We start from the raw sequence: 24,822 nt of genomic DNA, 5'->3' as shown, positions 1-24,822 counted from the left end.
TTTGCAATTTTAAGACTGCTGCATCCCTCTGCAAGATATCTCACTATTTTTGACTTTTCTGAGCCTGTCAAGTCCTTCTTTTGACCCATTTTGCCAAAGGAAAGGAAGTTGCCTAATAATTATGCACACCTGATATAGGGTGTTGATGTCATTAGACCACACCCCTTCTCATTACAGAGATGCACATCACCTAATATGCTTAATTGGTAGTGGGCCTATACAGCTTGGAGTAAGACAACATGCATGAAGAGGATGATGTGGACAAAATACTCATTTGCCTAATAATTCTGCACTCCCTGTATACTTTAGCAAGCAAACAGGGGACTGCAGAGTCTGAGATATAGCGCTTATTTTTTTCCCCTCCCACTGAACATTGTACTCTGACCTTGGTTTGAATGTGCTGGGACGTCCACTCTTGAAACGACTGGCAACTGTCTTCAGCGTTTTCCACTTGTGAATAAACTGTTCTCGTTATAGAATGACTTTTGTTGGCAGTGTCCTTAAAATCCTTGCTAGACTGAAGAGCAGCAACTATTGTTTCTCTAAGAAACCCTCTGATGGCTTTGCTATTTCACATTTTGTTAACACACTTGAATACTCCAGACGAGCAAACTGCTAAATTTCTGCTTTTATAGAGGTGCTCACACTTGACGATCAGTTACTGTATCCGAGTGCATTTGATTTTTAGCACCTGGGTGCTACTTATCCTGTTGATATGGAAGCAGAAAGGATGTGCTTAGTTCTTTTTACAAACTGCTTCTGAATGTTGTTTTTGTTAAATAAATCTGTCACGTTGTTTTTCATCTAAAAACGTATTTATCTAATTTAAGACTTGCTAAAGACCTTTTTTTTAAGTACCTTAAGAATAAAAGAGGGTGTACTTTTTTTTTTCATGCAACTATCCATTCGTCCATTCACTTCTACAAGGAGACTGCTTACTGTAGCCTCATCAATTTGTACTATGTCAGACCAAGGCAATACATTTTAGAAAAAAACCTAACATTAATGGAAATCTGAAAAAGAGGAATATATTTGACATTTTTGCCATTCGAAGGCCAATAACACCACTGTACATCTAAAAAGAGCCACGTGACGCTTTGAATATTCCCTCCCAGGTGGACACTGGCCTGTATAAGGTAGGACTGTGGTGGCCGCGCGTTTTGTACAAACTACATTCACATTTGATAAACTCAACAATTGCAGTCGTATGTTTTGGGCTGCATGGAGAATATGTGTCCAGACTACAAGGACTTTGGCAGGATAGCAAAGTAGACTTACAGAGAAATTGTACAGGTAGCTACAAGAAAAACACAAGAACGAACAGAAAATGCTTGGATGACTGTGATTACTTTGGCTACGTATGATCTGAGCCTCTGAAGCTATAATGGTCTCACTAAGGTTTTGGTTAGGCTATGTGCACCTTCTAATAAAGACAGTTAAAACTGGGAAGTTTCTAGAGCATTTTGTCCTGCTATATTAATTTAGGATGGACAAACAACTTGCTGCATTTATGTGGATTACAACCAAAAATGTAAAAAACAAAAAACAAAAAAAACTATTTCAATAAAATAAAAAATTAAAAACAACAATAACAGCCACATAGGCAATGACAGCATGCCAAAATAATAATATAAATTATAAAACAAAATAAATAAAAAAAAAACACATTTTTTACTTTTTTTTTTATTGCAAATATGTCTACAAAAATTAGGAATACAGAGAGATATAACAAGTATGGTTAAGTAAGTTCAGTTGCAGTGCAGAAGAAAAAAAAAAAAAAACACATTCTGGTGCTTTGTGCCATATTTTGGATCAAAGTTTGTTCCCTTTTCTGAAGACTTACATTCACTAGAAAATACACAGAGACCAAAAAACAGTCCAGTACCACCAAACTCTAACAAAATCTAATATTAGGACCTGTGGAAGCGCAACCGTGGCATAACTCGTAAGTATTAAAACATTTATAAACACAGAGACAGACCATTAACACACAGGGAGTGGAAACAAAAAGAACTTATAAAGAACAGAAAGAAAGAAAGGAAAACATAAAAAAATAAAACCCAAAAGTTATACAAACAAATGTAAGTTTGAAACTTTGAATTGTACTTGACTAATGTGATACATAAATACAGACAGGACAAGACATATGATAAAGATGTAAAAATGCAAATGCGATTAAAGTTTGTTTTTAAACATTTTTTATGGTTTACAAAAAAAAAAATGCTTAGCAACATGGCATCTGCAGCTTTCAGAGGAAAAGCTGTTATATTCTGATTCTTTGGAATTTATAAATGTTAATGGCGGCACACAGAGGAGGATCAGATAAAGACGGCAGAATCTATTTGGGTGCATTTTCATTTTTGAACTATAATGTAATCAACTAATACGCTTCAGTATTCCTAATGAATCACAATCAGAGTTTTTCAAGAAATAACCTCTGAGGACATTGGGCAGGCCAAAGTGCGATCAGCTTTCTGTGCTCCATCTGCCAGAAAATGATTTTTTTTTGTACCACTGAGCCTTAAAAACATGGTCCATGAATTCATTACCGTTTCTAAACAAATGCATAGCTATTATTTAGTTGCCCAGCTATTTATTTACATTTCCTCTTGTTAACAAAGCTTTTGATTATGACCTTTAAGGTTATAATCAGAGTATATTTAAATGTGTGGGCAGAAACGTACTATATGCTGTATATAAAAAAAATGTATATATATATATATATATATGTATATTTTCTTTCAAATATAAGAAATGACCCTCACAAGGCTCTTAGTTTGGCGAGGAGTGCCTCTACATCTGACTCTCCATTGGTGCCACAGCTGCTCACTGTGGGACTAAAGGAGGATGACTGGAAGGCTGGAGTTCCCGCGCTCCCTGTGCCAACCTCCATCTCTTTTTCGGTCGCTTTAACTCTCTCCACCACCCTCTCTCTGTCCGGCCCATAGCCGTGACCCGCCACGTTCCTGTACCCGCGGCCCGACTCTGAACCCACAGCAGCTTTGGCTCTGGCTGCAGATGGATGGCTCTCAGACTCGTTATGGGCCTCCCGGGCAGAGGGAGCTTTCACCGCCGCTGAACTCACATTTATATTCTGCCGAGAGCGAGACCTTTGTAAAGGTGCCTTGTTGTTTTCTGCGAGTGAAAAACAGAGACAAAGCAGTGAGCACAACTATGAGAATGAGGGAGAAGAGGGTGATGCGTGACTGACACGTTAAATGAATGGGAGCAAGGAGGTTAATCAGATTACAGATTAAATTACAAGCAAGCCACAGAGAAGCGGCAAAAGCAGGCGAGCGATGAGAAAATAGAAAGTCAGGCGATGCAGCGAAACACGAAATTATGAAATAAAAGAAGTTAGGAAGTAATAAAAGCAGTTTAGTAAACAATTACGCATGCAAAACAAATTACATACATACACAAGAGGTCGCACTGCTAGTCTGTTCGAATCGACATACTCTCACTGATGAGACTGAAGTTTCTGCAGTACTCTGGCACAAAGCCAGCTCAGCATGATGAAATGGATATGGCTGATCAACCACAACAGGAACTCAATAACATTGTATGTTGCCCTTTTTTCCAATCTCCTAGTCTCACCCCCCTTGCACGACACCCTCCCACCCAGCTTCACCTCCCCTGATTCTACCATCATCATCCATTCTCCTTCCTCTGCTCTTCATCTCGGCTCTCTGCTCCGGCACTTGTCCTCTTCATCTTTCTTATTCCTTAAAACACATTCCCAGGCAGACAGTGGAACAGAGCAACGCCCAGATGCCAAGATCAGACCTACGTTCTGAATTATAATCCTTCTGAGTAGATCTTAGACTTCATCATCAGTATGTGCGCGCTGGAAGGAGAGGGCAAATCCATATTCATGTGACCTTGAGTGTGAGGCTGAGAGGAGTGGCGCGAGGAAAGACACCGCCGCATTTAAAGTTTCCTGAGCCTGAAATGTCTGGCAAACAGGAGTCAAACACAGCAGAGCAGAACAGAGCGACCCGCTCTGTCAGCCAATCGGTAATGAGTTTGGAGCGTGGCCAGTCAGTCATGACAGTGTGTTTTATGGGCCGAGCTGACGAATGACAAGGAACGTCCCTGAACACAACCTCTGACAAATAAATAAGGATAAAGGGAGGAAAGAGAGCAGACAAGAAGGAAGCGACTGCAATATTAAGGAAAGAAAGTCAACGTTCGCACTCGCGCACACACAAACACACGCTGTTACGTTCACAAAAAACCTGTTAGGCAAACAAGAGGCAGTGGGCGACTTTAAAAGGAGGAACTGAGTAGAGTGTTTCGTCTTGCTTGCTGTGATTGAACATTTAACACAGCTGAAAATGCAAGTCTCCTCTCATTATCTGAACCTTTTTGCGCCATCTTCCTGCTGTAGCAGTCTAACTTGCAACAGATGACAATTATTTCCCACTGCTGATACTTTTTGCTCCACAATTTCCCAATCACGTCCTGTTTCTCTGTCCTCCCCCTAAAAAGTGCATCAGCTACACCCACCCTGTCTGCTTCTCTCTACTTAGCGATGCCCCCCTCTTGAAAGGAAACACTTGTTTCCCTTAAAAGCGGCGCTCACAGATTCAGAGCTGATGCTGGGAAAGTGATCACTTCTGTAATAAACTATTTGCATTTTGATATCTTGTTTACACTTTAGCTTAATCTCAAATTGAGGCCGTTTCTGTCACGAAAAGCAACACGGATGGGATTATTATCACACGTCGAGTGTGACAAAATGTCAATCTTTGAATTTACATTCATTTTAACATGTATTAGCATTTAATTATTTTCAGCTCTGCATGGAGCCTAAATTACTTATGAAAACCACATACTGACTGGAGTACAAAATGCTGTTTCGATACATATACATTTACACTTCAAAAAGAAATGAAGAAACCCCACACTTGAATAAGACCTCTTATCCAAAAGTGCATTTCTCTTCTCCCTAACAGGGCCTTGGCCTTTAGTGGTGAACATGATCAAAGTGCTGGCAAGTTCAGTTTCTTCTCAGTCTGCCTGCCTGTGACACCTCGCTGCCCCTTCCTTTGAAGCCTTGCTAGCTTCTCAACATATGCCTTCATCTAAGCTGTAAAACACGTCTGAGAGATGTAAAATATGTCTCATCTTCCAGGTAGCACTCCTTTAACCAACAACTGACAAAGGCTGTACAGGAGAACTAGTCAAGCAGAATTTTAATCGAAATCGCTGCTCTGGATCGTCAAGGAATTCAAAGACAAAACTGTCGTCTTTTATTGAACACATGCTTGTGATGGTAGAGGTGTGAATTTATCCTTCTCACACCATCAAATATGGATTAGCTACGTGATGTGCAATTAGATATAAAAGATGGTTAGTGTACTTTAGTATGCAACATACTCAGGATAAATGCCACATCATTATTAGTAAGACAATTAATTAAGCATTGCACTCAATGACTTTCAAATAATAAAAAAGCTTCAGCCTACATACACCAGGCTGCAACTCCACTGTGAACAGTTCAGGTATGAATTCAGGTGTGCAGTATAGCCACCAGCAGATATGAGAGGTCTCGGACTGAACTTTAGTGCTAAGTGACACTGATCTAAGTGATATTACTGCGATACATGATTAGATTCTGATCTGCTGCCTCAGGAGCCACAAAAGGCTTCATAAAGCTTTTTCCACTCTGATCACATACAAGGACACACTCTGATAAAAATGCTTCTGTTACTTTAACACAGTTACATCCATGTCGATACGTTGTTACAGCAAAACCGTTCCAAAACCCTATTTGGTTTCTTCATGCAAACCTCCCCAGAAATGTAAATACACATCACCTTCGATGCAGCCTGCACAGGTATAAATACCCCATCAGCTTTTGCGACCTATGCATGCTGTGTATCGTAGACTCTATGTTGATATTATAATTCAGGCGTTAGTATTTCTGAGCTATGCACTTTTTCCTAAATCTTGGCCACTGGGCATTATTTAGGGTAGAACAGTAGAGAAGTAGGGAGAGAGCAGGGAGGAATGGCACTGAGAAAATGGTCCAGGGCAGACTCGAACACAGGCCCTCTCAACCTTTCAGCACCCGCTCACCTGCTATGCTACGGGGCATAATTCACCTCAGTTTTAAAATCCAGCTCTTCGAACACTAAATGGTTACATGTCCTTGTAAGAAAAAAGCTTCTTTCTTCAGTTATTGTCTTTGACCAGGAGCCATTGCAAGCCAGCAGCATTTTTACTGTGTGGTTTTTGTCAAATAATAAGCTGGTAAATGCCACTTTTAAGCTAAAAAGTGAAACAGTGTGTTGTCTGCTACTTACACAGAGCTTTTCTATTTCTACTAAGTACTTTCCTCTGTGAAGCCACGGTGGCGGTTTCCGACACCTTTGACGTCACATATGGAGGCAGAACATATTAAACCAATGTTTGAACTTGGGTTTTGGACTGTGTGTTGAAAGAGCACCAATACAGCAGTCCATACTTAGAAGTTCATCTTCACACCTTAATGTCAAACTACTTTGTTAGAAAGCTTTCACAGTGAAATATAATGAAAGAGCAGGAGAGGTATTCTTTCCTTCCACTGGCAGATGGCAACACAAAAGAAAGCACATTTCCTCATGAAAGATCATTTGCTGCGTTTATGTTCGGTGCTGATGCAGGTAAGCATTTATTCACTTCTTTCCTGCTTCTGGATTGTCGACGTTTGAAAAAGAAGGAGCAACTCTGAGGCTTCTGAGACAGAAAGTGAAGTCTGGGCTGCAGCAGTGCTCACCTGTCTTTCACCTTTTCGCACTGTTAAAGCTAAACTGACACCATTGTGGTAATAAACTCATCAACATCAAGAGGTGTTAAGAGATTGGAGCAAAACTGAACAGATGAGAAAGCCTGGAGAGTGGTATTTTCCAGAGTGTCAACCATAAACACAACGCTAAACCAGCAGTCTATCACAGTCCTCGGTCCAACGCCGTCCTTTAGTCTGCTTGAAGGCAGAACGGAGAAGAAAAACTGTTCAAAAATGACGATAAAAGAGCTGGCAGACTGAGTGTGTTGTGCCTTTTCGCTCTCAGCTTTGCTGTAAAATGTGTCTTTAAACTGTGAGTCTCAGAGCCCAAAGCCTTTTTTCCCAGCTACTGACACTGGTTCTGTTTCAGCATAAGACAAGCAAAATCTCAAACGAAACAGACTAATCGCTGCTCTAAATCGTTTGAAAATATCACTGGGAATTTCAAGATGGAACCATGGTGGTTTATTACATGTCTGATAGGATGGCATTTTGTAGAAATGTAAAAGGCCCCGTCCAATAGAGAAAACAGAGATTTTTTTTTCTCCATCTGCAAATAGCTGCAGAGAGGAATTCACATTTTTCTCTTGTCAGATCATTTGGTCCATTTGCATTTGCCACTTCAAATACAGATGCAGATGAGCCTTTCCTCTCATCTCTCACTCCCTCCCTGTCTCTCCACTCTTATGAAGTTTGCTGTATTTGATCACTTTAAGAAGAGAGCAGTCATGCAGACTTAGAAAAATACAGACAGTGAAGTGACTTTTTCTCTCCACGGAGTGACTGACACAACAAGTTGAAGTTAGCAAGATCAAATACACGCTTCTTTAGCCGTCATAAATCAAAACATGGCTAGATGGTTTGTTTTTTTGTTTTTTCCACCCTTTCCATTTTAAATCTAAATCTCTGCACTTGGGGCCACTTTACGGCGTATGACTTTGGTTACATAATCAAACAAAAGCACATTTTTTTCAAAAAACATTTTGTATAAATACTACTAATAATTTGTCATTATTGATTTTTCTTGCTGACCTGTAGTTGTCTAATATGTTGCTGTATTTACTGTGTTTTCCACTGCTATTGTACTCTGGTTACTTTCCACCTCCATGTCAACAAGAAATCTCTGATCTTTTTGGCATTGCTGTCTCTTCCATAGCATTTCCTTCAAGCAACCAACTGTCTGTGTCCTCTTTACACTGGTCATGTATAAGAACGGTCATGTAATGTGAGTTTACTTGCAGATTATTTCTGAATGTTTGCTAAAATGCTCATCTGTATCCAAACAAATTTAGCTTTAAAATAAAAACATTTGAATATGTAGATATATAGCCTCAGTGTCTTAAGAGCAGCCACAATGAACTGAAAGTGACCAGCTCTGTTTTATCTATTGAAAATTTCCATCGAAAAGATGAGAGACAAAAGCAGAATTAGGCATATCACTTGGAAATCGAATGGTTAAAATGCACTGGTGGCTTTACTTTCAGTCCTACAATGAAACATGGCTGACTTTTGTGTAGCAGATTCTTTATACAGTACAGCAGAGTATAGTCTAGCACAGGGTAGTGTAGGGTATAGTCGGTGTCCATGAGGCCAGCCCATCCGCCCAGCGTTTTATGACTGAGGGGTTCAAACATCAGACTTTTTGAGCAGTTATAAATGATCTCCTCCACAGCAGTGAGATCAGTTTGTCACTGTTATTGTAGCCATGTTTTGCTGTCATGTGTTTATAACAACATAAGAACAGAAATCGTCTCAGTGTGTCAAAATGTTTCTTAGAACAATATTTCTTCATTCAGAACAGAGATACTCAATTTTTCAGTTTCCGTACACAGTCTAGTTATACTAGGATGTGAGATTACTGTGTCAGAACATAATAAAAACCGTATTAGAAACTAAATACTTATAATTTATGCCATCTGAATTAAAAAAAATAATAGCGGCAGTTGCCAGTGCTACTCCTCAGCTTCCTGAAAGTAGGATCTTTAGGTAGCAGAAGTCACTTGGAAACACAAGTATAAGAACATAACTACCAATTCACTAACACAACTTAACCCACCCTCCTGCTTATTTTATATCTTTTGCCAGGTGTTCAAGATTTTAACTATACTGTTAACTGTAACTGACATATTTATTTGTGCATGCAAGAGCTTAAAAATAGGTCCTTCCGACCCCATCAGGAAATGAGTCCGACTTTTGTTTTTGTTTTGCTTTTTCTACTAGGCCTAAAAGGGGAAAAAAAGCTTTGCTTTCGTTGGTCCAGTGAGTTTTAGATCTACCAGCCAATTACAAACGGTTTTCAATTCCCCGTCTGCCTCTGCAACAACTACGTCATCAGAAGCAAACATAATTATTAAGCCTTAATGTATGAACGCTATCTAAATCACAATGTATTTGTACCAGAATTGTCATGACAGCATAGATAATCAAACAATGATTTTACATAATTACCTGTTATTTATGAAAGCTCTATTTCAATACACTCCTTATTTGTAATTTGAAGACCAAAAAAAAGAATTATACACTTAAGTCTATGTACCATGTGAGTCAGTCATTTGAACCTTATCATCATTTTCTGCAGTGATACTGGCAGAATATTCCCGCCTGTGTTTACATAGAAAGCAAAAAGCTGTAAATGAAACAAAGAGCGTGGAAAATCTTTTAACATTTCTGCTATCAAATTGTGTCCCGGCATGAAACTCCATACAATTACAACAATCTGGCAGCAGAATGGTTTTTATCATTATGAAAATTCCCTGAATACAAATTGAGAAAAAGCTTTGAATGCCATTTTGTTAAAAGACTGAAACACTGGCTGTAGTATAGCATATTAAACTGTGCCATTAAGAAATCTGCAAAAATAAATAAATAAATAAATTGTATTAAGGCTGCCAAATTCCAAAGTGTCAGATTGCCAGCAGATACAGCTACGCTATCAACATGAGAAGCCTATATGATATCCTTCCCGAGTAAGAACACCTATGGCAAGGTGTAAAAAGTCCTACTGACCTCCTTCTTGAGCTCTTCTGTTCTCAAAATCTTAGGTAAATTTAAGTAAATGGAAAAGAAAAATTCCCTCAGTCATTTTTAAATTGTTCTGTGTGGATTAACCAGTCATTCATGGTGGAACCGGTAACACTGAACAAAACTTTTGCAGAACTTTTCAGACATCTTCAGTGTATATAACAGAAGATGAGACTAGGTGTGTGTTTTGCTGCATCTCTGCCAGCAATCAGCACACTTGAGGTGTGAAAGTAGAGTTGCTATGACTCATAGTACAAATAAAACAAATTCAGAAAAGCAAAAATGATTGAATGGAGGAAAAGGGGTGAAAAACCTGGCCCACAAAATAACCCTTCTTACTTTGTTTGTACTCTAATGGACAGTTGTGCATTACCACTTAGGAATACAAATGGTATAAAAAGAAAGGAAAAAAAAGGCTTACCATTTTATCTGTGAGGATGGGATTGTGCGCACCGTACTCTAGAAGGCTATGACTTTGCACAACACAATGAGATGTGCCAAGGAGAGCTACATTTAAGAGTCGTATGGTGAAACAAATGTGAGTCATGTGCCAAAGTCCCCCAGCCAGTCTTTTAAAGGGTAAAAGCAAGAAGACAGCTTGTTAGCTTGGGTGTATTAGGCTGACTCTAATTAAAGATCATTACTTGGCAAAGCACCAGTCACTGAAGGTTAGTCCGTTGTTTGTTTGTTGTAGTTAGCTGCACATGTGCAGACTGTACTGTCTAGCTTTTTCTGACACAGCAGACAGGATTAAAAATGAGGACAGGCAACAAGCAATGAGAGGAGAGTGAAAGGAGAACAAAAGTGGGAGAATGAGATGATGAGGGAGAGGATGACAAGGTGGACAGACTAAACAGCCTCAAGACAGTGGCATGATTTGGGGGCAATGACTGTAATTTGGACTAGACTCAAATAGAGCACAAAAACTGAGGGAGCTATGTGAAAGAAGAGAAAATAGAGGACTGTTGAAAGAGCACTATAACAGTCCCTATGGGTAATCCAAAAACCAGCACTGACATAGGTAACGGAGGCCTGCCCGGCTCTAACGCATATATAAATGTTTTCATTTGTTAAGCATTGATTCTGCTCCCCTCTTTCTCTCCTCCTTCTCTCCCACATTAACAACCTCAAATATATTTGTTTAATTACAGAAGAACATGATTCAGTTCCACAGTTTTAGTGGAAATGAGACATAATTTGGAGGAAAAATATGTGCCAGTATGTACTCGTGATACAATTTTATTTATTTATTTATCAATACAATTTTTTTTTTTTGGCTGAGCCTACAGTTCACTGAGGAGCTGCAGCCAAATAGTGCTTGTTATAATTTGTTGTTAAAAAATGTGGTTCGAGATCTGGTAGTAGGATTTCTTATTTGAATTTATTATAAATGAAATGATTAATGATTTAATAAAGATGAAATGACCAACAGACTAATTGATGAGTAAAAGAATTATTAGCTGCAGCCCCAGGGACATGTATTACATCTTACTAGGGCTGTCAGAAACACATATTTTGATTTAGTGACAGTGATGATCAGTCCAAAAAGAAAACAGCATTGGCTCTTTTTATAATTACCACTTTGATACAGTTAATTTGTTAAGGCTCAAAGCTAATTTTAGAAAACATTATGCCCTTTCAATAGAGCTGGCACAAGTGGAGAGAGTTTACATTGTGTATAGTATCTGGGAGATAAAAACTGTCTTTATACTAAAATATTACTGATTAGCATGTTCGTCTATGGTCACAGTAAGTGGAGCCTGAATATCTGGCTCCAAAGAAAGAGAGGGGACAGTCCCTTGACATTTATAGGTCACCCTCTATGACCGCATTCTTGTAAGCATTTATTTATTTATTTATTTTTAAACTGGACAGGCAGTGGGATTTGCACAACCATAGATGTGTACATAAGAGACACACTCCTATGGAGATGTCAGCACATTTCCCCTGCAGTGCATAAACAAATATGACATATTGAAATCAAGACTACGAGACAAGTGAAGGAGGAGTTGGTAGCCGCGTAAATTCAGAAAGGGTGACGTGGAGGATGTGAAAGGGCTGTGGCTGAATGTCCCTGAAGTCCCCTGCCCCTCAGTGTGAACCTTCAGCCACTGTGAGCTGCAGCCAAGCATGGCATTACGTTAGCACGCCTTGGTGCATCTAACAATGCCCCAAAAGTGAGCCCGGTTCCCTGCCACTAGTATGGCTAACCTACACGCACTCTACTTGAGAAAAAATGATAACAAATAATACAGGGCCTCTCTTTGATCGATAGCTTCACTATCAAACGCAAGCGATATGACATTTTCAAAGCAGTCAATAACACTGTTGTCACTAATGTATTCATATCTGCCTTTTCAAAACAACAAAACAACAACAACAAAAACCAAAAAACAGCTTGATAGCCAATGTAAATCAATGTAAACGCAAAAATATGGCCAATTAAAAGCCGCATCCAATTTCGAATGCCGTGCAGTGAACAGCATTATCAGAAAATGTGGTTTAACCCTATAGGTCACAATTATGGTGGCTACAAAACAAGCTGACTTCTTTTAAAAAGATGTCAGGCAATAATTTGAATTTTTCCAAGATTTTGCGAACGACTGTGATGTGATTTTGTACTGCACATGACACAAGCCTACAAACAGCAGGACTCAGTAAAAATTGGTTACCTCGCCGAGGAGTTGGAGGTGTGAAGTCTATCGCCCGCAGCTCTTCGTCTAAGAGGTCGCAGTGACTGTTCTTACTAGTCCCTTGACACTCTGCAATATTTCAAACTGATATGCTGCCTAAAAAAATGCAGAAAATGTCCACTGTATTGTTTTGTAGATGCAGATGAATAAATGATAATGCTAAGTGCTAAGCTCGGTAACAAAAACACATATAGAGCATTTGTTAAGTCATGATCTTGACATTTATTTAAATACAAGTCAGAGATTGGCATTTTAAATTAATGTTTATCAGTTTTAGAAATATCATCTTCCAGAAATATGAATTTGTAAATTATCCATCTGAAGCAAATCTTATATCTTTGTAGGACGTAAAATAAGCCATTTACTAAAGGCCATGATCAACAATTTGCAATAAATGGGTAAAAAAAAAAGCATACAATTATTCATAATATAAACAAATCTGTCCACCTGTATTATAAATAGAAAATACACCTGGCAGATGGTTGTAGCAACCCGAGCTTTTACTCCTGCTTTACACTAATTATATCTACACGCAGGGTAATAGACTGCGAATGTTTCCTCATACAGGGACAACATCCCTTCCTGGGGCCTTGCTCTTCTCTCACTGTGTTTCCCACACAGCAAGAGAAAAGCAGACATCAGACACAAACACCGAAAGACAGCCTGACAGACACACATCACTGCATAGAAGCAAACACAAGCGCATACACGCACAGTCCTTTTCCAATAAGCACGGGCTATTTCACAGGTGTACGGACAGTGTACGCTGCTGCAACGGGCATGAATTAAACATGCCTTGGTTTCAGGCTCTGCTACCTGTTGTTGTTGTTTGTGCGGTTACTGCTGGTAAATATCCCCAGCGGTCGTAGTCTAATGCATATGTATTTCCCCTCAGTGACTTCACACTAACTAAGGGTTTCTATCAGCCGCATTCTCCGGCAGTGTACACCTGTCACACTGGGAAAGGAAAATATTGATCCTTCACACATCCCCAGACACGAAGCTGAAACTTGCAAATGCATCCTTAGACTCAAAGACAGAAAGAACGACACTTTTCTGTTTGCTTTGAATCAATTGGTTATACAGAAAGTAAAATGACATTAAAATCATTGACTGAGAAGAATTTTACATCACAGGAAGAGCAAAAATGATGGACTCCTTCTTGTTGTGTACACAGTGCAGAGGATTATAGAGAACACAGCCGATCATTTGCAAAAGGCTTCTGTATCCATAAGACAGATTTGCAGAGAACACATATTCTGCTGTATTTTTGTCAGTGTCACAAAATGAGATATTAACAGCCACATTCAGATTCTTCACTACTGCCGGTGTGTGGACAACGCAGACGTGTTGTTTTTCTTTTGTTAAAGTACACCTATTATGCTGTTCCTTATTTTCTATCACACATAAACTGTTATGGTGGTGGATACTTGTGTTGCCCAAGCAACATTTTCTATTCTAGTCTCCTCACATGTCATAAAAAAGGGATATCCTTTATATTCTCATCACAGGCACACAGCTCGGGCTGTGAGCACTGCAGCCCCACCCACCTGCTGTTTAAGTCTTCTGTTTGCAAGGGGCAGCAAATAAGAAAGAGGCTGTTTTAAAGGAAGGGTGGCCCAAAAGGGAAACAAGCTAAAATGGCTGGTTTTGCACAGAAAATGAACTGAGGTGCTGCACCAAGGCCATGTACAAAGCAAACAGGAATTATTTAACACTATGAATCATACAAAGTTGTCTATAATTCACAGTAAATAGTAAAAATATAAAAGGTTTATATTAACTCATATGAGAGGTATCAAGCAGTATCAAAGCAGCCAAGCCCTATATACAAGTGGTCATTTAACAAAACCACTTCATCTGGGTAACATTATTCATTCGCATTCATTATTCCAGCACAAGAGCTGATTAAATATTTCAACCTCCAGCAGAGGACTTCCATTCTTCGTCTCTTTTGTATTCAACTAAGGTGTTTCTTTTTTGCCATTGTTTCTTACTGCCAGCTGAAGAGTTGTGTTTAACACTCAGGCTGACTCTGACAGCTCTCAATATGCAGGGCCAGTCCTGCCAAACAGACTTATGAATTCCAAACAGCCTGGAGTCATGCTCCATATTTCATTGAAGTTGAATATTTAAAAAGATCAACCCACTCAAAACCCTATAAAACCTATCGTTCTGGGGCCTTGTGTCCTAAAAATAAAATCGCATCTGCCATATCGCATTACAGACAGCCACATCAGCCTCCATCTCTTAACCATTTCCCTCTCTGTGTTCCTCCCTCTCTCTCTGACAAAACCCATCTGGTAACCAGCCTGTCTCCATCAACACAGGTTTCGCTCTTTCAAACAACTGTACACTTCTTCCCGCCTCCTTTATCTCATTCGCTTCCCTTTTCTTCCTTGCTGTCTAGAAATCACATTTTTGTTTCTTTGTTGGCGCTGCAACTCTCACCCCTTAACTGTCCTTCAACCTCATCTCTTCCTAGAGAATCACATAGACCACCAGGCAGGAAAAAAACGTTCTCCGTTTCCTTCCTACTGCAATGGAACTGGTTTGTTACTTCAAAAAGTGAACAAAAACATGACATTTGTCAAAACGCAGCAAAATTAGCCGAGACACACTGCGATAGAGCCTGTCTGACAGCACAACTTCACACAGATCAAGGTGGTCCAGACGGTAACTAATGGGGAAAAAATCAACAACTCAAACTATGAGAAAAGTGTAGTGTGTTTCACTCCCACAATGCCCATTGCGGCCCTATATTTGCTTTGTCTGGCTGTAAATTAAAGATAACATATTTAAGCGTTAATTTATCTTGATATTTGATATAATGTCATGAGCATAATGCACCATAACATTCATCTGCCTCACGGCTGTGGTCAGCAAACAGAACATAACATGTTTATATCAGAGTGCTTAGCGCAAATGTCACCAGTGATTGATTAAACATGGTCAAACTAAACCAAATACAAGGAGCTGCATGACTTACACTGACTGACGTCAAGTCTATTATGTTCTTCAGTCATTAGTCTTGTTAGATTTCCACCCTTCAAACAGTAATTTCACTTTGGTGTCCAAAAACAAAACCGCCCAGCTGTCGTAGGGCAAAAGGCAAAGCACACGCTGGAAATGTCTCTACAGACAGACAACCGCACAGTCTCATGCACATCCAATTTAGCTTCACCAGTTAACCTAATTATGCATGTCTTTGCACTGTGGGAAGATAGAGTAGTCGGATAAAAGCACACGCCACATAGAAAGGCCCCAGCTGGCCATGCGGTTCAAACCAGGAACCTTCTTGCTGTGAGGAAACAGTGCTAACCACTGCACCACCGTGCTGTGACATCTAATTTTCAAAAAGAACAAAAAAAACTAAAACCCACATGAGACAAAAAATGTAAAACATTTACAGAGAAAAGCAAAAAGTACCCTAAAATTTGTTATTTCCAAGCTCAAAAGAGACTAAGAAGCAGTGTTGTTGTTGTTATTAATGTTATTAAATCTGGAAAAATATTATTGTGGGGGGGAAAAAGCTATGATGAGCAGAGTAAAGCATCCAATGTAAGTGTTGCATGATGATTGAAAATTAATTTCAAAGGAACCGATGACAACAGTTCCAAGAGCTCTACAAATACAGTGCACAGTGCAGAGATTTTTGTATCTACTGACTGAAATTTTACAATATGCTAATTTTATGCTTCCACTTGATTTCAGATATAATCTTTGATGAATAAACATGACACACACATGCAAAAGCCGGTGGGCAGAAGCATGTGCATGCATCCACCCACCAGTTGGCAGGGAACAAATTAGATCATATCAACCCATACCAGAACTAAAATTAAAACAAAAACAAAAAGGCAACGCTCAAAGCAGAGACGCTGCAAAAAAACGAAATAAAAATGGGATGTTGGTGACATGAAATGCTATTAATATCAACCTGCTAGATTTCTACACTGGGTGTCGACGTTGATTCAAATAAATCAATCAATTAATGACTAGCCAGCTCTATATGAGATGTGTTACATCAAGTGGAGGAAGAAAAAAAAAAGGGGTGGGGGGGGAAAGAGAACAGAAAACATTCATGGAGAGACTGATGTGTTTTTAATGCAAACCCAACACTTCCTGCTGCTTTTAAGTAAAAGCTTCTAGGGACTTGAGTTGTGGTATTTGCTGAAAAAAAATCTAAATAGTGGAGAGCTCAGACATTTGGATTTCCTTCCTTTCTTAATTACAAAAGATGGCAGCGAGTTCTCAGACTTCAAAACAACCCACCAGCACTACATATTTTTCTATAACCTACTGTAAAGGTTGACGGGCTTTAATTGTTACTGTACCCTGGACAAACAGACAGACAAAGTCATGCAGTGTCTTAGCATCATGGTGAGTGGAAATTCTAAAGTGTTATGTCTGTGTATAAGCATTGGCCTGTCTCTCACTTTTTAGCAGCTTTATTCTCTGACTCATCAGTAAAAAAGGAAAGCAAAATTCGCATGGCGGCCCCATCGCCATGGGGTAATGTTGCTACGCTCTCCTGCAACCATTGGAGCTCGCTGACATATCAATGCAATTAGAGTCACGGCTGTGTCCCAGTGAAGGTCAGCTAGCACCACTCAGACTACCGCATACTGAGAGAAACGCAGAGACAGCATGAGAGTGAGGAAGGCAGTCTGAGGAGAGGAAACAAATTAAGTGACAGGGCAGCATGGCTGGGTTTAGCTCAGCCTCTGTCCAGGGGCCTCTTCCTCTAACTCTCACACTGGCCTGGCAATTAAAAATACATGCATCAGTAGTCCACAAAACTCTCTGAAGAACATATAATCATACATTTACACAAGCCATGCACATGCAAATAGGGAAAGCCAGTCTCCACAATGTGTGCAGCAAAACGCATTCCACTTCATATTCCCTATGCATTTAGAACTGATGGCCAACCAGCTCTGTTGAATTCAATGAACCTCTAATCAATGCAGCACACAAATGATTCACTGAAATAGAAGGTTGTGCACTCATGGCTCAGGGGCACACATCAAACCCAATCACCTCGAAAGGTATGGATCTGTCTAAAGAAAACTGTAGTTCATCGCACTCCCAGTCCTCGGCATGACAGACATCAGTAAGCCAAGGACAGTGGTGTTGATGAGATTGGCCCATATTGATTTTAATCAATAGAGGACTTCTGTGCTTTTCAAATGAAGAAACATATTTAAACCGTAGAAGTCCCATTTTGTTGCTAGCTGTCAGCAAACACCCAGGGGTAACTTTCCTGCAGCAGTGACCTCAGTATATGCACATGCACATATATGTAAGAAATAAATCATTAACTCAACTTCCAAGCGTGCACAAAAATCCTATCACTCTTGTAGCACATCTGTTTAATATCTGTGCATGTACTGATGGTTTGGCAGGAAAGCATCCTTAGCAGATCTGGCCTCAGGGACAAGTGCAGCACTTTAAGTGTGTCATCCATCTTATTCCTTCTGAAAGCTCCCATGGGGGCCATAGCAATCTATGCTCCCCTCAGACATGTTCTGTGTCTCGACAGTCTGTAGAGGCTGCAGCAGTGTGGACAATAGAATGGGTTAATCTTGTAAATAGTCGGTTAAGGAACATTGCCAAGCAGGTTATGACATGGTTAAAGCATAGCCAATATGCAAGAGAGGCTTGAAATGAAATTGTGCACAAAAAAAAAAGCATCACAAAAGGCCCTCCTAACAAATTATCCGACCTGGACACAGATACATTTTTTTCTCCTTCAATGCTCAAGTTATCCTTGACCTACAAAAACACATGGAGCAGATGAGAAACACGAGCTGTTTGTTGTCCAGGTTATACATATACACATATACATACATACATGTATGTATGTATATGTGTGCTTGTATACACACATATATATGTATGTATTTATAAACCTTGAAAGAATTAAAAAGGAAACGCATGTGTGTGTTCACACACACACACACATACACACTCAGAGGGTGTCACAATTCACCAAGTGAGATCGATGTGCTGGGCTTAATGTCTAAGATGCAGCTGCATCGATTCAAACTGGTTGAATCACGGCAAAGCTGGGAGGGAATCACAGCTGAATCGATGCAAGTATTTCTGTATCAGAAAGGCCTGATATGACAAGCATATCTTTTTTAAAGCAGCTAATCATGTCTGTTATTCTTTGTGTGTCACTCTCTTGTGTCTGCCGGTCTTGCCAGTTCAGTGAAGTTCAGTTCATTACCAGGCTGTGCTACAAAAGAAAAAAAAAAGTCCGGGGGGGGGGATTATTTTGTGAGGTGATTATGGTGAAGCACAATGCTAACAACAATGCAGACTGATTATTTATGAAAAGGTTGTACAATGTAATTAGCAATGACTTAATGCACAGCATTTTAGGAATTGTTCACTTACAGTTAGATAGGCTATGGATGAGGATGAGGATGGATAAAAGAATGTCATTTGATTTCAAAATAATGGCATAATTACAATTAACACCTAAGATTTCGTATTTTCCTTCACAACTTACTCTTACATAGAAGTTAAATCAGGTTTAGTCATAGTTTTGTTTTTTCTTTTGGTTTTGCATTACATTAACGTCAGAACAGGACATGCACACCTGGATTTTAAACCTGCACAGTTGTGTTATTTATTCAACACAGTCAGATGTACAAAACAGCTACTAGATGTGTGTTTGTTTTCTTTAATCAGCCAATGAATAGAACAATGGCTCAGTGTGACACTTCAGAGCATGCAGGATTGTGCCTGCAGCACAATCCTTGTTGTAATTATCACAACATCCATCAGCAAACACACACAAGACAAACACAGGAATAAAGAAGAAATCGAGGGGGGAAACAAACAGTAAATAACTTCTGAAAGCACCATGACAGCATGTAACACCCTCTGCCTGGGTACAATCAGGGAAGCTTTGGTGCTGTTGTCTGTTGCTAGCACTGATCAGACAGGAGATATAAAACAGGGGGCGAGAGCAGGGATATCTAGCCATGTTTGTGCCTGACTGCTTTAGAAAGTTGGCTACTTCCGGGTATAACAGGCTCATTATTATTTAAGAGAGAGAAATAGTCAAGCCAGAAAATAGACTTAAACGCTCACAGATGCATATCAGAGCAAAACCAAGAAACTCAGCCAAACATGCACCTCTATACAGCCGCTGAACGAGATCAAAAACACACGAAAATGCATGTATTTCAGTGTGGTGAGAAATGTGTTTTGTATTAACAGAGGGACAAACAAATAATGAGTAGTGCAACTGGAATATGAGGGTACAGGACAGAGGCGTAAAGGAAGGTATTTATTACTGAAACTCCAGCCCTGTCTGACAGTGTTGCCTTGGTTTTTTGGTTTTTTTTTTAGAACATGCCACATTAGCAAATGGAACATCAGACCCCAGCAAAAGCAATTATGCAAAAATCCAGAGGATTCAACGGCTACATGTCTGCTTTCAGATGAGCACAGAGAATGTATTCCATAAGTCCAACAATAACAAGCAACAGGTGCCAGAAAAAGAAAATGCAGTGGGTGTAAATGTGACCAGTCCTGAACATTTTTCATATTAAATTACACTGGTCCTAATACATATTTACTAGATCCAAAGATAGGCTATGAAAAGAGAAATTAAAAATAATTATTAGCGACCTTTAACCATAATGTGTTGGTTTTGACCGTTTGGGTGACAGAAATTATCAATTTCAGCAGAGAAAACGCATTCATTCAGTTGAGATGACTTAATCAAAGTCTGAAGGAAAGTCTCTATCTTCTATTTCCCCAACTAACACGAGCCAGCGAAAATACCATTGATTGTGCACCTGTGAAAACAGTCTTTATTTCAGCAAGTCTTTTTGTCTGTAGGTTAACTGACATGAACCAATCCATTCTCTGACACCAGCAGACACCACTCATTACAGTGATCCAGAAAACTGATCTTCTGATGGAAACATTCTTGCAATCAATGGTGCCTCCCACACATTCGAAAGCAGGAAACAGAAGATAAGGCTTACAAGGGTTAAAGTAATAGAGAAATACCACGGAAAGAGCGCTAGAGTGACAGAGACCGAGAGAGAGTATACTAGGTAATGGAAAAGAGAACAAAGTAAGCAAAGATTGCACTGAAATCATGGTTACAATTACAGCAGTCACTTCAGTAATGCTGGGCTGTAACTCTGTCCGTGCACAAATCAGATTTTGTTTGCACTGATTTCATATCTGCCAAACCACTTGGCGAGGAGGGCAAGCTTACATTGTTATTGGAATTGCTTGAGTCTGGACATAATCAGACATCTCTAAATCCAGAAGGACGATAACAGGAGAAGAACCGGCTTACATATCCGGTAAGATCCGAGGGTATTATCCTGTTGTACAGCATGCACAAATTCAGCACTGGTTTGCAAAAATAATCTTGTTCAGATACAGATGGATGATGATGGCATGCATTAGAGATGGGTTTTGCTTGAGCTAATTATCATGCAAATAATCAGGCCAAATTAAACATGTTTAATAAGAAAGTCTTTAAGAGAAACCTGAATTAATGGGTTCTGTTACCAAAATCTAATTAAAAATCCCACTTACGCTAATAACTAAAAATACGGCCTCGGAAAATACACTTTTAACTGCATACTGTGTGGCTCAATTCATGCGTATACCCTTTAAATCTTTGTTGTTTAATATACATCTTCAATAAAAATCAACAAACAGTTTATGTAGATATTTAATGACTGGACATCTAACAACGTAATGCAAGTATGCACACTTGTATTTTAATTTCATGCAGATTTTTAATGTGGCGCAACTTTGTTAAAAGCTCAAATTTCCTACCCTTAGCGTTTTTGGATGATCCTACTTACTTTATGAGGACAAACCAGACAACCAGATCTGTTTTTAAGCCTCGATTATTTTTTATGTCTTTAAAACCACAATGTGAGCGAGGATGGGTCTGCAGAGATGTGCAATGATGAATTTAATTCATTAGTATTTACTACAATTACTGTCATTAACATTTATGTTGGACCAGTTTGCACTGAGATGGAATGCTTTAATTAAGCAAAGCACAGGTAGTTAAATTATGTGTAGCTACAAAGTTGGAAAGCGAGACGAAACATGGGTGTCGATCAAACACTGAACTATTCATTATTTAAATTTTATATACTTGTGGTCCTGTGCACTGACAAGCATTTGCAGCTCAAAAGCTGTAAATGTAATTTAAATGTATTTTGCTATAGAAATACCACTAATGAAATTATATTGAATTGAATCTCTAAAAAGGAGTACTAGAAATGTGACACTTTAAAAAGTTGGGTTTAATGTAAGTCTGGATAAGCAGTCAAATTCATGTTTGAATGACACCAAAACGACAGAAAGAAATTACATTTTTAAGAAATGATGTTTCTGAAAACAGACCAACATCTCTCAAATGATAGGATTAACTTCAAATATCCATTTTGTTTTTTTGTCCAGAAAGAAATTGGGTTGTAATAAGGGCTACACAGAATACTCAGCTGAGTTACATATACAGGCGCACACACACACACACCCACACACACCCTTATAAACAGGTATACCTGAAACAGAACCAGTGCAATCAACACAGACACCCTCTGGCACATGCTGCTGTGTGGTGCTGGTTGGTGGCTACTAATGGTTCATTGCCACAGGTGGGTGGAGGAGAAGAAAGAGAGAGATGATCTTTGTAGAGCTCATGTTTTCTGCTCAGCATGCACATAGTCACTGCTGTGAATAGGGAAAAAAAAGTGGAAATCTAGAAATTAGAAAAAGAAAGCCAAAGGAAAAATGACAGCCTGAAAAAAAGTCACATTTTTCACTTCTTCTCATGGCAAGATGAGTGCAGCTGATGCCATTTAATACCACTTTTTCCCCATGCATGCATAAGCGAACTTCCTACAGTATAAATATACATCTTTTCTGTTCAACACGGTAAGATGAACAAGAGAAGTAGACACAGCTCTAGCTTATGAATCTTTTATGTCCAACTACCTGGATCTCATTATAAGCTGATTAGATGACCTGTTTGATACAGCTGTATGAATGCAGTATTGCAGTGGTAAAATGTCCCCAAGACACAGACAAGCATACACAGATAGACATCGTGCTAATGTCTCCTCCTCTGTGGCCCTTTTTTTCCTCTTTTTTTTTTCCAAAATGCTGGTGGCATTTCATGCAGGAAGACTGTGACAAATCTTGACAGTATCTCCCTAGTTGCTGCTCCTCCTCCCTCCTTCCCTTAGCCACTATCTGTCATGCGGGAGGTGTTTGAGTGGCAAATATGGGGGAAAATAATACATATATATACTTTTGGTGTGAGGGCATTTGATTTTGTATTAACTGAGAAGAAAAAAGATGAGGTCTTTTTCTTTTGTCTGCACAACTACAGATGTGTAAATTTGAAGTACAATTATTATCCTTCTTTTTGAAAGAAAAATCAGTATTTAAGAGAGAAACACAACGGAAACAAAATGAGGATGCAAAAAGGGAAAAGGGTTTGCGAGAATGATGGAGGCAGATGAGTGGGAGAGAAAGGGAAGTGAAAAGTGCACAGTCTGAAAAGGCACAAGGAAGGTGAAAAGGAGAGTGGGATTTATTTTCACCTGTCAACAGCACTTAAAGCCATAAACACATACAAAGCTTCTGCTTCGGGGCACTGGGACAATATTGGTCATGCTGTGTGTTTGTGTGTGATGGATGATTCTTCACGTTTATGTTGTTTGTCATCAGGGTGTTGACCATGTCAGAACCTGGTCTGAGTCTAATCCTCCTTGAGAAATCATGAACGCATGGCTAACAGTTCACTGGTTGTCACTTTTTACACTGGTGCAAAGGTAACTGATTCTGGAGGGCAATATGGGCATCCTTCCACAAACAGCAGGGGTCACAGGATCAGTATAAAGGAATGATTTACAATCTATCCATATGATGTTATTTTTACGAAAAATATCCAGCACATTGAAGTTCAGCACCACAAAGATATCACAAAGATGATTTCTAATAATAAATAATTCTTATCATGCTCTTTTAGCATTTTTAATGGGAATAAAATATAGAAGGTGAGAGAATTAATGAAGACGACCGACTGAACGCTGAAAATGAGGCTTTCTTCTACTTTGGATCAAAGGAAATAGAGGAAAGTAATATGACAAACTGACTTAATCTATCTTTATGAAAATCTTTCTGTGACGGCATGGTATCCAAACTTGGCTGAGGTGAATTAAATACTGCAAATAATGATTAACGTCTATGTGGACAGTGCCCCAGGCACTTTTGACCAGGGCGTAGAGAAAAATGGCCAGCAACGCTTTCAAACCGACACAGTCTTCTCTTTACAGTGTGGCCAATTAACAGAAGCAAGGATATTTAAATTCACAGTCAAGAGACGCACCCGTGTCTGTGCGAATGTGAACATGTGTGTGCGAGTGAGGCAGAATTTGACAATTACGAGTGCGCTTGAGAAAATGAAACTGAAACCGCAGGTGTTTTATATCATTTGTCATCACAGTTGCAAGTAAAACATGAATTTGTGCCGTGTGTAATGAACAGTATGCAAATCCTCACTCAGTTTGCAGTTACTCTCTCTGACTGGAATGAAATATGCTGTTAAGCAGTGATAAATTGAGGAAAGTATTCTTCCTGCCCAGCTCGCTACTTTTAAGAGCCATAAAAATTTCTTTAAAAACCAAGGCTCTGAAAATGTGAAAAAGGTTATTTTCATTATCCTTATGTTCCCGTGCACACGTTTGTGGGCAGTCACCCGTATGTCCAACTGATTAACCGAGTGACCAAAACAGAAGGAGAAGGATACTGCAAAGGGAGAGGGAGGGAGGGAGGGAGGGAGAGAGCTATGCCTCCAATGCATATAGCCTGCCAGTTTGGCTCTGGCAGATAGTGACCTTGTTTGCATGATTAGTAGAAGCACTGAGGCGTGATTGGCCCTGTTACATTATTCTCCCTCTCTCTTCTTCCTTCCTGCCATCTCTTATTTATCAATCTTATTCTCCTTCATTCCCCTTTTCCTTTTTTGGCCTTTGATTGAAAGCTGTTCGACCAAGGCCTCAATTTCTGCTGCTACTTATCAAAAGACGTTTCTTTTTATTTTCACAAAAATGTGTTTAAATTACTCTGTAACCTAATGTTCAAAAATTTCTTTAACATTTTAGATATTTTGGCCATCATGACAGGGAAAAAAGAATTATCCTGAAAGGCAAATCTTGCACTTAAAGTATGGTGAAAACATTTTTGAGTCACCCCTCATTTCTTTGTATTTTGCTTCTAAAGAGTCAGACATTCCTATAATTTTTAAAGTGTTCTTGTGCAGCG

The 24,822-nt window shown here is 39.3% G+C and overlaps 1 protein-coding gene across 6 annotated transcripts in view; it reads right to left on the bottom strand.

The window, feature by feature from the left end:
- Window positions 1-1,665: 1,665 nt before the first annotated feature.
- Window positions 1,666-24,822, bottom strand: part of LOC100693248 (protein diaphanous homolog 3) — a 158,681-nt gene continuing 135,524 nt past the window's right edge. For all 6 annotated transcript variants that reach the window (XM_025905518.1, XM_025905527.1, XM_005466860.4 and 3 more), the window contains one exon: window positions 1,666-3,135. In XM_025905518.1, coding sequence (XP_025761303.1) covers window positions 2,762-3,135 — 374 coding nt within the window. In that variant the 3' untranslated portion in view covers window positions 1,666-2,761. The remainder of the gene's footprint in view (window positions 3,136-24,822) is intronic.

Source organism: Oreochromis niloticus, linkage group LG1 (assembly GCF_001858045.2).
Source record: "Oreochromis niloticus isolate F11D_XX linkage group LG1, O_niloticus_UMD_NMBU, whole genome shotgun sequence".
Classification (NCBI taxonomy): Eukaryota; Metazoa; Chordata; class Actinopteri; order Cichliformes; family Cichlidae; genus Oreochromis; species Oreochromis niloticus.
Note: the sequence above shows the minus strand (reverse complement) of the source record. Positions and strands in the feature narration are given on the sequence as shown.